Genomic DNA, 13,384 nt, shown 5'->3' with positions numbered 1-13,384 from the left:
TTGAAATCTTTGGCTGTTTGCTACACTACCGTATTCACTCTGTTTAGCACATGGCCTCACATGTGAATTCTTAAAGAGATGGGTGGGGCTAAGGCTTATGTCACGGTTGTCGTTGTTTAAGGAGGACCAAAATGCCGCAGGTATATGTATGCTCATCTTGACTTTTAATAAATTCCAAAATGAACACCAAAAATAACAAAAACGAACTCACGAACAACAAAACAGTCTGGCAAGGCACAAGGCTAAACTCAGAACAATCTCCCACAATTAAACAGACAAACACACCCAACTAATATAGGACTTCCAATCAAAGGCAACACCACACAGCTGCCTTCAGTTGGAAGTCCACCCCAATTAACCAAACATAGACATACAACTAACTAGATTCAACATAGAAATACGTAAACAAGGAACAGTGCCCAAAAACCCCGGAATACTTAAATCAAATGCCCTTTTTAGAAAAACACTGCCCCTAACCACATAAAACAAATACCCTCTGCCACGTCCTGACCAAACTACAATACCAATTAACCCTTATACTGGCCAGGACGTGACAGCTTAAGAAGGTGTGATCGATGCTGAATGCGTGTAGGCACAGAGCTCTCCAGTAAGTGTACCAGAACATTCATGGGCCATTTTCTCAAAAGTGGGGTTACAAGATTTATCCATTTTTAAAGCAGAATAACTTTCCCATTGTTTCTCAACTGCAGTGTATGATATACCATTTTCTAACCCTGTGTCTCTACTTTTATCCAATGTAAAAAACACAATTTCAAATTTTGCTTCATAGGACTGAATCCAGGTGGTGGGTCACAAATATCCTCATTATTATTAGCAATATGGTCTAAATTAAGTTAAACAGAAAAATGTAATAAAGGAGTGTGGAAGCCCATAGGGGACTGACAATCTATCCTAAACAGTTTAGCCTATAGGGATGCAATGTGCTGTGGCCCCACAAGGAAGCAACCCCAGTCTGTATGGCACTTCAATATGTTGTCCATTGTTCATTAATTTGGCGTGGAGTCATCATTGTCTAAATGCCCTGGAACATAGACAATATAATAATAACGAAGTACAATCTTCAGCAACAACAATAATAATAGTGTTCCTTTTACCCCATTGAGGGGTTGTCCTCATCATTGTCTTATGCTGAGGGCTGCATCACAGCCATAAGCTAGGCTGGGTGATTGTGTGTGGATAGCATACCTGAATATTGAGCCAGCCAAATTGGGGTTAGCCTAGATCTGTCGGCTCTTCCCTTTGTCTGTTGGGCTTGATGTGCTTATAGAAGAAGTCTTGAACCTCCTTGGCAGTAGAAAACGTGTTTGTTTTATTCTGGAAGGTCAAGATGAGTTTTGCAGGGTGGCTGAAGCAGCATCTCTTATATTGGTATTTCTGAATGTTGCTACATGTACAGGCACAGCAATATGTGTGTTTCTGAATGTTGCTACATGTACAGGCACAGCAATATGTGTGTTTCTGAACATAGATACATGTACAGGCACAGCAATATGTGTGTTTCTGAACGTAGATACATGTACAGGCACAGCAATATGTGTGTTTCTGAACATTGATACATGTACAGGCACAGCAATATGTGTGTTTCTGAACATAGATACATGTACAGGCACAGCAATATGTGTGTTTCTGAACGTAGATACATGTACAGGCACAGCAATATGTGTGTTTCTGAACATTGATACATGTACAGGCACAGCAATATGTGTGTTTCTGAACATTGATACATGTACAGGCACAGCAATATGTGTGTTTCTGAACATAGATACATGTACAGGCACAGCAATATGTGTGTTTCTGAACATAGATACATGTACAGGCACAGCAATATGTGTGTTTCTGAATGTAGATACATGTACAGGCACAGCAATATGTGTGTTTCTGAATGTAGATACATGTACAGGCACAGCAATATGTGTGTTTCTGAACGTAGATACATGTACAGGCACAGCAATATGTGTGTTTCTGAATGTAGATACATGTACAGGCACAGCAATATGTGTGTTTCTGAATGTAGATACATGTACAGGCACAGCAATATGTGTGTTTCTGAACGTAGATACATGTACAGGCACAGCAATATGTGTGTTTCTGAACATTGATACATGTACAGGCACAGCAATATGTGTGTTTCTGAACATAGATACATGTACAGGCACAGCAATATGTGTGTTTCTGAACGTAGATACATGTACAGGCACAGCAATATGTGTGTTTCTGAACATTGATACATGTACAGGCACAGCAATATGTGTGTTTCTGAACATTGATACATGTACAGGCACAGCAATATGTGTGTTTCTGAACATAGATACATGTACAGCAATATGTGTGTTTCTGAATGTAGATACATGTACAGGCACAGCAATATGTGTGTTTCTGAATGTAGATACATGTACAGGCACAGCAATATGTGTGTTTCTGAACGTAGATACATGTACAGGCACAGCAATATGTGTGTTTCTGAATGTAGATACATGTACAGGCACAGCAATATGTGTGTTTCTGAATGTAGATACATGTACAGGCACAGCAATATGTGTGTTTCTGAACGTAGATACATGTACAGGCACAGCAATATGTGTGTTTCTGAACATTGATACATGTACAGGCACAGCAATATGTGTGTTTCTGAACATAGATACATGTACAGGCACAGCAATATGTGTGTTTCTGAACGTAGATACATGTACAGGCACAGCAATATGTGTGTTTCTGAACATTGATACATGTACAGGCACAGCAATATGTGTGTTTCTGAACATTGATACATGTACAGGCACAGCAATATGTGTGTTTCTGAACATAGATACATGTACAGGCACAGCAATATGTGTGTTTCTGAATGTAGATACATGTACAGGCACAGCAATATGTGTGTTTCTGAACGTAGATACATGTACAGGCACAGCAATATGTGTGTTTCTGAACATTGATACATGTACAGGCACAGCAATATGTGTGTTTCTGAACATAGATACATGTACAGGCACAGCAATATGTGTGTTTCTGAACGTAGATACATGTACAGGCACAGCAATATGTGTGTTTCTGAACATTGATACATGTACAGGCACAGCAATATGTGTGTTTCTGAACATTGATACATGTACAGGCACAGCAATATGTGTGTTTCTGAACATAGATACATGTACAGCAATATGTGTGTTTCTGAATGTAGATACATGTACAGGCACAGCAATATGTGTGTTTCTGAATGTAGATACATGTACAGGCACAGCAATATGTGTGTTTCTGAACGTAGATACATGTACAGGCACAGCAATATGTGTGTTTCTGAATGTAGATACATGTACAGGCACAGCAATATGTGTGTTTCTGAATGTAGATACATGTACAGGCACAGCAATATGTGTGTTTCTGAACGTAGATACATGTACAGGCACAGCAATATGTGTGTTTCTGAACATTGATACATGTACAGGCACAGCAATATGTGTGTTTCTGAACATAGATACATGTACAGGCACAGCAATATGTGTGTTTCTGAACATTGATACATGTACAGGCACAGCAATATGTGTGTTTCTGAACATTGATACATGTACAGGCACAGCAATATGTGTGTTTCTGAACATAGATACATGTACAGGCACAGCAATATGTGTGTTTCTGAATGTAGATACATGTACAGGCACAGCAATATGTGTGTTTCTGAACGTAGATACATGTACAGGCACAGCAATATGTGTGTTTCTGTTCATAATAGCTGCTTCCTGGTTCCACAGTATCATTTATCCCAGCAGGTGAACCAACCCACATTGTAGTTACAGTGTCACTCTGCAGTTGGGCCTAGCCACCCAACACACACACACACACACACACACACACACACACACACACACACACACACATACACACACACACACACACACACACACACACACACACACACACACACACACACACACACACACACACACACACACACACACACACACACACACACACACACACTGTATTGGCTATTGCACTCTCTCCCACTGTTCATACACAGAGCCATATTAAATAAGAGTGCCATAGGGACGTCAGTCAGTCAAAAAACATACACGCAAACACGCACGAGCATGCACACACATCCGCGGGCACACACACAAACAAGATACAAAAAAAACATGGGGACATCTGTCGGCATCTGTTGACTACCTTTATGAGCCATTCATGTTACATTTACTGAACACGATGATGTGTTTTCCTTTTATTCTGGTTTTATGGAGCTTTGCCAATGTTCAGCTTCGCTTCCAGGAAAGGCAAAGGCTGGAATCAGGATTTTGAGGTTTGTTATGCTCTGAGACTGAATGATGGTGACTGAGTGAAAAAGTCTGATTACTTACCGCTGGGTCCATTATCTGGCTCGGAACCCTCCCAAGCGCTACACAGAGGATTCTCCTTCTCTCTTTTCATCTTTTCTGAGAAGAGGGATATGGAGAAAGATAAGGAGGCGTCACAATCAAAATGCATTCTGAAAATCCTTGTCAATTAGGTTTCAAAACATCCCAGCAGTTAAGTCTTTAAGTATGTCACGTGAACAACATAGGGTTTTACACAAGATGGTGCTGTTGTAAATAGCGCTATGAAAACATTCTAATGCCTATCAGGAAACACCTCAAAAATAGAACACTCAGAAGCTTATTTTCAGAATGTGAGAAAATACTATCTTTATCCCTTGTCAGTCCTTGCTCATTCATTGTATACAGCTCCTCAACAGGCTGTATGAATTTGAACTTGAATGTGAACAGTAGATGTATAGCAGATACATGCCAAACTTTCTCCATTGTCCTCACAATGGCTACCACGGGTGTAGGGTTGTACTGTTGTGTTGGTAACCGCTTCTCTGGTCTAAACCTTGTCTAACTGGCTGACTGCCATTCTAAGGAAGTTAGTTACAAACAGCAAAAAGCTGTTTATAATGCTAACCAGCCTACCAATAGTTTTCTCCTGGGGTTGTTATTTGTACGAAATGGTGAGAGAAGCCCGGCAATCTGCGATGATATCAGATTGTAGAAGGCAGGGTTACCCAGACTCAGTGGGCTTGTCCCAAATGTCACGATAGAGAATAGGGTTCCATTTGGGACGCAGCCGCTGTCTAATAGAAGCTCATTGAAGAAGATCAGAGCGACACCAATCACAGTGGAAATACAGAAGGACTTCATCATGTGCCTAGCGGGTCCAGTTCATTATGTCCTATTACGTCAGACGGAGTCTGGTCTTCTGCCTTTAGGACAAACTCTGTACGCTGACCAATATTTCATATTCTGATCACATTAGAACATCTGCTATACTTTTCCACGTCAGCACTGAATGATAAGCACACAAAATGTATTTTATGATTTATTTCGATAGCATGACTAGATAAGATAAATTACTAACTGTTTAGTTCCAAGAAGTGAAATGTTACATTGCTTCCTCATGTTGTACAGAGGCATATTTTGACATATTGAAAAAATCACATCCAGAGACCAAAATAGACAAATAAATAATAAGAAAATATAAGCTTCTACCTTTCCCCCCCTTTAGGCTGTCCTTTGCCAGAGCCCATCTCTGTCTCTCTGTCATAACATTCTCCTGCTGTCTGCACATTGGAGCGTTCCAGGGATTTGACATGACCACGATGCCTGCCAGCGCCTGCCACCGCCACGCATCAATTTCACACCCACCACTCTAATTACCGCAACACACAACAGAAACCAGGAAGTTAGCCACAGTTACAGTTGGCTTGACGCTCCGAGCCAGAGGGATCAGAGAGAGAGAGAGAGGAGAGGAGCTGGTGCAGGTATTTTAATAAGACAAAAAATGAAATGGAACAGTACAAGTTCCTTCTCTATCAATTTTTTCTCTCTGTTTTCTCTCTCTCTTTTCCTCCCACCGCCTTCCCCACTCTCCTAAGACTCTTTTTTCATGAGCACCGCAATAGAGAGCTTCAAAATCCATTCAGTAGTGTTTGGTAAAGCTATACCTCCCTCTCTTTTTACCTCACCACCAGTGAAAGCTCTAAGCTATTTGAAGTGCTAGATGTAGAGGCAAGCACACATTCCAATGACTGTGTGAGTGACACTGCGCCAACTGGGCTGTATCACTCTAAATGTGTTAACTATCCATCTCTGGAACTGTTGCACACCACAGGTTGGTGGCACCTTCATTTGGGAGGACGGGCTTATGGTAATGGCTGGAGCACAATAGGTGGAATGGTATCAAATACATCAAGCACATGATTTGATGCGTTCCATTCTCTTCATTGCAGGCGTTATTACTGTTTGAGCCATCCTCCCCTCAGCAGCCTACACTGTAGCACACCTGATGCTGGTGATGATAGGCACTCCTGTTGCCATTATAGCCCTCTTGTATAAATCAAATGCAAATGTTTTCACTAGGAGTAAATACGTGACTGTTTTGGGCACCAACTGTCTAAAACAGTGTGTTCGTGTGCCCATCTTTGCTCTCCCCAAAGCAAAAATGGCAATGTTTGTATTACAAAAACACAGATGATGTCTTCTGAGAGGCGTATATGTCAAAAAGATAAAGTATTGTTTATTGAACACCGTCTCTGTGAGAAAGCCCTCCAGTCAATGCATTGTTTGATTTATATCAGCTTTATTCTAGTTGGTTTTATTACTGATTTCATTGCTGGTTGTTGCACTGTTATATTTATAGCCTATATTTCGTACGGTTGTTATGTGAGCATTGAATGAGTAAGATTTTCAATGCATCCATTAAACATGGCAAAGAAACTTGAACACATCCATCCCTCAGATAGTCATTAGCAGTCTACATTTGTGTCCCAAATGGCAGCAGATTCCCTTTATAGTTCCCTACATGAAAACAGATCCCTACGGGCCCTGGTAAAAAGTAGGGCACTATAAAAGGAATAGGTTGCCATTACGGATGCATACTAAAAGAGCTAAACCTCTCCATTCATTCATCAGCTTCCTGTGTCTCCATCTTGATTAATGTTGAATCAGATGGCGAATGGAGGAAGACTCCCCCTGCACCCCTCCTCTTTGACCCGGCAGTGGGACAGGCAGGCGGGCATCTTGGAAAGCCCTGCCATACTGCCATGCTTGGCTTGGCTGCTCACAACCTCGCATTGCATGGAAGTTCATCTGAGCTACTGGAATATTCATACCCACATGGCAGGGCCAGCGTTCACTACAGCATAGCCAGAGAAAGAAATCTGGTTTAAGTGTGTCCTAAATAGCACCCTATCCCCTATGTAGCGCACTACTTTTGACGAGAGCCCTATGGGTCCTGGTGAAAAGTAGTGCACGAAATACAGAATAGGGTGCCATTTCAGGTGCAGGTTGTCTGTTGAGGTGATAAATGATGTGTCCTCCTCACCCCAGTGGTATACCATTAGTTATTCAGAACGGCTTGATCAAAAGGAACCAGTTGGAACTGTGGTGGTGGTAAAGGAGTCCGTGAGGAACCAAACATGGTCCATAGTTTAAACTTGATGAACACACACATGCAATCTAATATTATATTCTAACGGGATGCTTTGTAACACTGTATTAAGGCCAGTTCTGATGTGTCCCAAATGGCACCATATTCCCTTTATAGTTCACGACTTTTGACCAGAGCCCTGTCAGAAGTAGTGCATAGGGTGCCATTTGGGAAGTATCTCTGGTTATAGCTCAGCTCTTGGTTTAACAAGCATGTGTTTTTCTTTCCTCTTGTTGCTCGTTCCACATTCAATAAAGTGCAGATAAAAGGGCCTAATTTCAGGGCACTGTTATTTTGAGGGTTCTTTAATGTTTAATGTGATTAGGCCTTTAGAGATGCACGTTCCCTGCTTAACTAGGTTACCCACTCTACTGTCCGTTCTCACACACGTACAGCATGAAAATCCCCCCAACTGACAAAGCAAAACAAAATGTATGCCACAAAAAAAAAAAAAAATACTACTTTCGATTACAATTTGCACTATGACGTTTATAGTAGAGCGATTCTGGTTTGATGTAACGAGACACTGATGTGAAAATGTATTATGCATTATATTTTATGATCAATGGAAAAGAGCATTTTTCTGAAGAGTTTAGCATGGTTTTCTTTTCAGACGGTGGTGTTCATCATAAGCGTCGCAGATCGTAATATCTTGAAAAGCACCTACATGATGATAACGTTGATGTCCAAAGAGAAGTCCTAGAGGCTGCTGCTTCTTGCTGTTAAGACTAACTACAAGCCAATAGCTTAGGCTCCATAAAACACCATGCACTGAGAAAACGCAATGTAGCAATCCATTTTATTATGCCAACATCTTAAAAACCCAATTTAAAGCTTTACAGAGAGAAAAATACGTGTATGGTATAAAAAAAAAAAAAAGTGTCACTCTTTAGTTTATTTTCTGTTATCAAAATACCATAGTGAGTCATTGTAAAACAGGTAAACAAGTAAAGTATGTCATCGTATTGCTGTGAAAATCATGGTGGATCCATCATAGTGTATTCAGTATATCTACCCTCAGATCCAGGGCTGTACAGACAGAAGCCCTAAGGCAGCGGCTGGCTGATCATGCATATTTAAAGATCTCTCAGATTTATCACAGTCTGTGCTAAAGTGACTTTAAAGTGAAGCTTCATTGGAATGATTAGGGTTCAATTCCAGGAGTCCTCCGGGTTGTGCTGGAAGATGTCTTTGGCTGTGCCCCCTGGGTAGGGGGTGGTGGGCAGAGGGTTGTGTAATAGAGAAGAAGTGCATCGTGGGGGTTAGGGGGTGTTGTCTCTGTCAGTCTCCTCGCTGGGTTCTGTTCTCTGGGAGAGAAGGAAGGTCTCCCACACTGCCAGACACTGGAGGAGAGAACACCCACATCATCAGGTTATGACAGACCGGTAAGACAGACACACACACACACACACACACAATCATTCAGTTGAAACGGCAGGTCTGTGAACTTTCGAGCCAGTCAGTATGTTTCCACACATCAATAAAACCTTCCGCTCTGTCATCTAAACTTCCAAAGTAATAGCTGTCTGTTTAATGGCCGCCGTAAGTCAGATACACATGGCATGCCTCAATTCAGCAGCCAATTTCATTCACAGGCTCCGGCTGCTCCCTGGACTTCTGTCTCATCGATTTGTCACTTGACAAGGTTGTGATTAATGTTCTGACCCAAACAGAGCCAAGCACCCACCCAAACAGCCCTATTCCCTCTGTCTACATCCTCCCCCCTCCAGCCAACCTCTAAACATCCCCTTCCCGCTCGCCACTCACCATGCCTCCTCTTCCCTCATCCCAATCTTCCACACCCACCCAACCCTTCACTCCACTCTCCATCCTTCTCTCCTCTTCCAAACTTAGCCAACATGACAGTGGCAGGAGGCTCTCGTGGGTAGCCAGCTGACTGCCATGTCACTAGTGCTTAATCATGATGACACCTTCACCATAGGACACAGACTCAGTCTGACCTTTACTCATCAGCCTCACTGACAGGGCCCAGAGAAGGCAGAGCTAACCATAGTTTGGACATAGCTGCTTTACACAATAGGTTATACAGGGACAGAGCGCAGGGCTAACCAGTGTGTGGACAAAGCTGGTTTACACAATAGGTTATACAGGGACAGAGCTAACTAGAGAACCGGGACAGAGTTGCTGTACACTAGAGGCCATGGGTTATACAAGGACAGAGAGCAGAGCAGTGCTAAGTACAGCACAGGGAGAGGGGCAAAAAACAAGGGGGCGGGAAGAGTTACCATAGACTAGACCAGGGGCCACAAGCTTTACAGAGCACAGGGACAGAGCTGGTGTGAGCTACACGAGGTACACAGAGCACACGAGCAGAGGGAAAACATTGCGAATAGCAGATTTGTCTGTCTGACTCAGCAGCTGGCTAGAATACTAAATGGGAGCAGACACACAGAGCTGATCACAGGAAAGACCAAGACACAGAGGAAAGAGGTGAAACAACATTTGCTGACAAAAAAATAAAAAATGTTTTTTTTTTTACTTCCACAGCTAACTCCTTGGAGTTGAGTTTATCCAAACTTCAACGTTTATACTTAATGATACAGTATGTTGTGGGATCAATCAACAGGTTTGAATAGTACTTATCAAGATAAGACTACATGCGTTTAAGGATTATTGTGGTTGAAGAAAGCGATACATAGTTAGTGCAACTTATCCTTCCTTCCAGACGGAGTGTTTAAGCCCTCAAATACAGATAAGACAACAGACTGTTGAATAAAACATTCAGGGGAAATCAGGTGACAGCTAAATCCATTTAAAGACCCGACTGGGAGAGAACTACAACCCTGCGCCAACGCTGCATTCTTCCCGGAGATACAAAGCCCTTTAAGTTCATACTTTGCAGTGGAGCTGTGAGGATGACTGTCTGATTGAAGCAACACTAAAAAGCCCATGGCAGCACAGTGGGAGGCAGAGAGAGGAACTTCACACCTGAGCACTGTAAAGGACAAGACACCATAATGAGCACTTGGCCATCCCATCGCCTCTGACCACAGAACGTCGGCGATCATGTTGAATCGACCACTGTTCGTCGACACCCGGCAGGTGATCCTCCTGTGCACGACCGATGTTCATTATGGTGTCTCGTTTCATAACTTCTGCCTTCACACATAATGCCCGGTGCATCTTTAGTATGACATGACCAACATGTACCCGAACTATAACGAAGTGAATAATTGGACCCAAAATTGAAGGGTATAATCTGTCCTTGGTCCCAGCACGTCTGGACTGACGTGTGCACTGACGCAGAGCTCCACAGGGGTGATAAGTCGCCATCCAATCAGGGGTGGCTATCGGTGCATTACCAAAGAGGCAAATGTCAATACACACTCTGCCGCCGACAGGGGAGTGCCTATGTGTGTGTGTGTGTTTTTATCTGGTGGAGGAGCTCCATCAGTGCTGTGTTCCTGACACGGCCTGTGACAGCTCCAGCTGAGGTAATGGGTCCTGTGTAGCAGTGTGACTAGCGCGCTAATTAAGGAGATTGTTAAGGGGGGAAGAGACCGCTAGCCTCGTTAACATCATTAGCTTTCCTCCTTTTCTCCCTCTAGGCTCCAGTGGTTTAGCCGGAAGACAGGTAAACTGAGATAATCAGGCAGCATTATATATGAACACCAGTGGATGGAAAAATGCATGCACAAGCAAACGCGCACACACACACACACACACACACACACACACACACACACACACACACACACACACACACACACCTTTATGCACAAGAGCGGCAGCACTAGCCGAGAAGAAAGTTATGAACTTGAGCTCAGCATAGACTTCCTTCACGTCAATATTCAGATACTCAGAAGAGTTGACTGTCAATGCCATGGTAGAGGTGACAACAACAAGGTAGATCATTGTTGCACATCTAGAACACCACCTTGTTAGTAAAACCCATGTCTAGTTGAAGAAACAATATCATTGAAGAAACAGTAGTTGCTATGGAGTAACCATGGCGTTCCTCTGATGTTGCAACCTGACAGAATGATGCACAGTTGCTGTGCTGTATGCAGAGAGGGTACAGTGATGAAAAGGCAGATTCTAAATCTAATGCAAATAGAATTCATAGTACACCAACTTAGGACCATTACGATTAGAATAGAAGGATATCTAAAATATTCCTATATTACTCTCCGTCAGCGTTTATGCAGAGACACGACATCTGTAGGAAATAATAAATCCTGTTTACAAACAATTTGAGCGGGCATTGGTTTGGAACTAAAAGGTACAAGGTGCTTACAGTCATAGAAATATAATCTCTGGTCTGAGGGGCTTTTCACATTCTATTAATAATATGTCTATATTACAGTACAGTAATAATCAGAGAACTGAACTATGACCTCTGTTTGACCTAGCATTGCAGCTCTGGGTATCTCAGTATGGTTACAGTCATAAGAAGATTGAATGTGACAGGTATGGAATAAAGTATGGAAAATGGGTCTATAACCCCCAGGCAAACTGATGATTCAGACAAGCATGCACCCTGAGATTTACCCAAGCCCATAATTGATGTTAATATTCCATCTCAGGAAGAGCAAACACCTCACTGTCCTCCGAGTACAACCCTTTCCCCCGTCTCTTCAACTTTCCCAGTCCGAACCTCCATTCATCTTACTCCTTTCATCCCCTCTTCCTTCCCCCAGTTCCTCCTAACTCCTCCCTTTATCTACCCCTCTGTGTCACGCATCCATCCCTGCTCTCCTCCTCTCCTTTTCCGTCTCGCCAGTAGGGCCAGGTTATTGCATTGGCGGTACCACAGGGTGAAGAACGCAGTAGGGTGGTGGAGCGAGGTAGATGAGGGGCACAGAGCATTCCCTCCCAGGCTTACTGCTGCCACCTCTCATACCGGATTCTGTGTCGAGTGCGGACCTCCTAGACTCTTCTCTTATTAAAGGTCTTACATGAATCATTCACAAAGCCCACGGCACACTCATCATCCAGCCGCCTTCAACACCTGAATAAAATCAACTCAAAGTTTTTTGGTCGCGCACACAGTTTAGCAGATGTTATAGCGGGTGCAGCGAAATGCTTATGTTCCTAGCTCCTAAGTATGCAGTAAAAAGTCAAGCAAGTACACAAATAATTAACAAGTAAAAACAAGCACAAAAAAAAACAAACAACTAGAAATCAAGAAAGTTGGGTTAAATTGGATTCATCCCAAATGGCACTAACAGTAATCAAAATGCAACTTATACATAGTGCCTTTTGAAAGTATTCATACCCCTTGAATTTCCACATTATGTTTTTGCGTAAATTCAAAATTTAATTGAACACACAACACCCCATAATGACAGAGAAAATGTTTCTACAAATGTTAGGAAATGTATTGAAAATTAAATACAGAAACCTAATTTACATAAGTATTCACATCCTTGAGTCAATAGATTTTAGAATCACCTTTGGCAGCGATTACAGCTGTAAATATTTCTGGGTAAGTCTCTAAGAGCTTTGCACACATAGATTGTACAATATTTACACGTTATTCTTCTAAAAACTACTCAAGCTCTGTCAATTTGGTTGTTGACCATTACTAGACAGCCAATTTCAAGGTCTTGCCATAGATTCTCAGATTTAAGTCAAAACTAACTAGGCCACTCAGGAACATTTAATGTCCTCTTGGTAAGCATCTCATGTATATTTGGCCTCGTGTTTTAGGTTATTGTCCTGCTGAAATGTGAATATCTCCCAGTGTCTATTAGAAAGCAGACAACCAGGTTGTTTTCCTCTAGGATATTGCCTGTGCTTAGCTCTATTCAGTTTCTTTTTATCCCCCAAAAACTCCCTAGTCCTGGCCGATGAAAAGCATACCCATAACGATGCAGCCACCACCATGCTTGAAAATATGAAGTGGTACACAGAAATGTGTTGTGTTAGATCTGCCCCCAAA

The 13,384-nt window shown here is 42.3% G+C and overlaps 1 protein-coding gene across 2 annotated transcripts in view; it reads right to left on the bottom strand.

Moving 5' to 3' along the window:
* Positions 1-8,261: 8,261 nt before the first annotated feature.
* snx7 (sorting nexin 7) overlaps positions 8,262-13,384 on the bottom strand; it is a 47,707-nt gene continuing 42,584 nt past the window's right edge. For both annotated transcript variants that reach the window (XM_014157379.2, XM_014157380.2), the window contains one exon: positions 8,262-8,822. In XM_014157379.2, coding sequence (XP_014012854.1) covers positions 8,742-8,822 — 81 coding nt within the window. In that variant the 3' untranslated portion in view covers positions 8,262-8,741. The remainder of the gene's footprint in view (positions 8,823-13,384) is intronic.

Source organism: Salmo salar, chromosome ssa19, assembly GCF_905237065.1.
Source record: "Salmo salar chromosome ssa19, Ssal_v3.1, whole genome shotgun sequence".
In the NCBI taxonomy this organism is placed as follows: Eukaryota; Metazoa; Chordata; class Actinopteri; order Salmoniformes; family Salmonidae; genus Salmo; species Salmo salar.
This window is presented reverse-complemented; position numbering and strand designations above follow the sequence as displayed.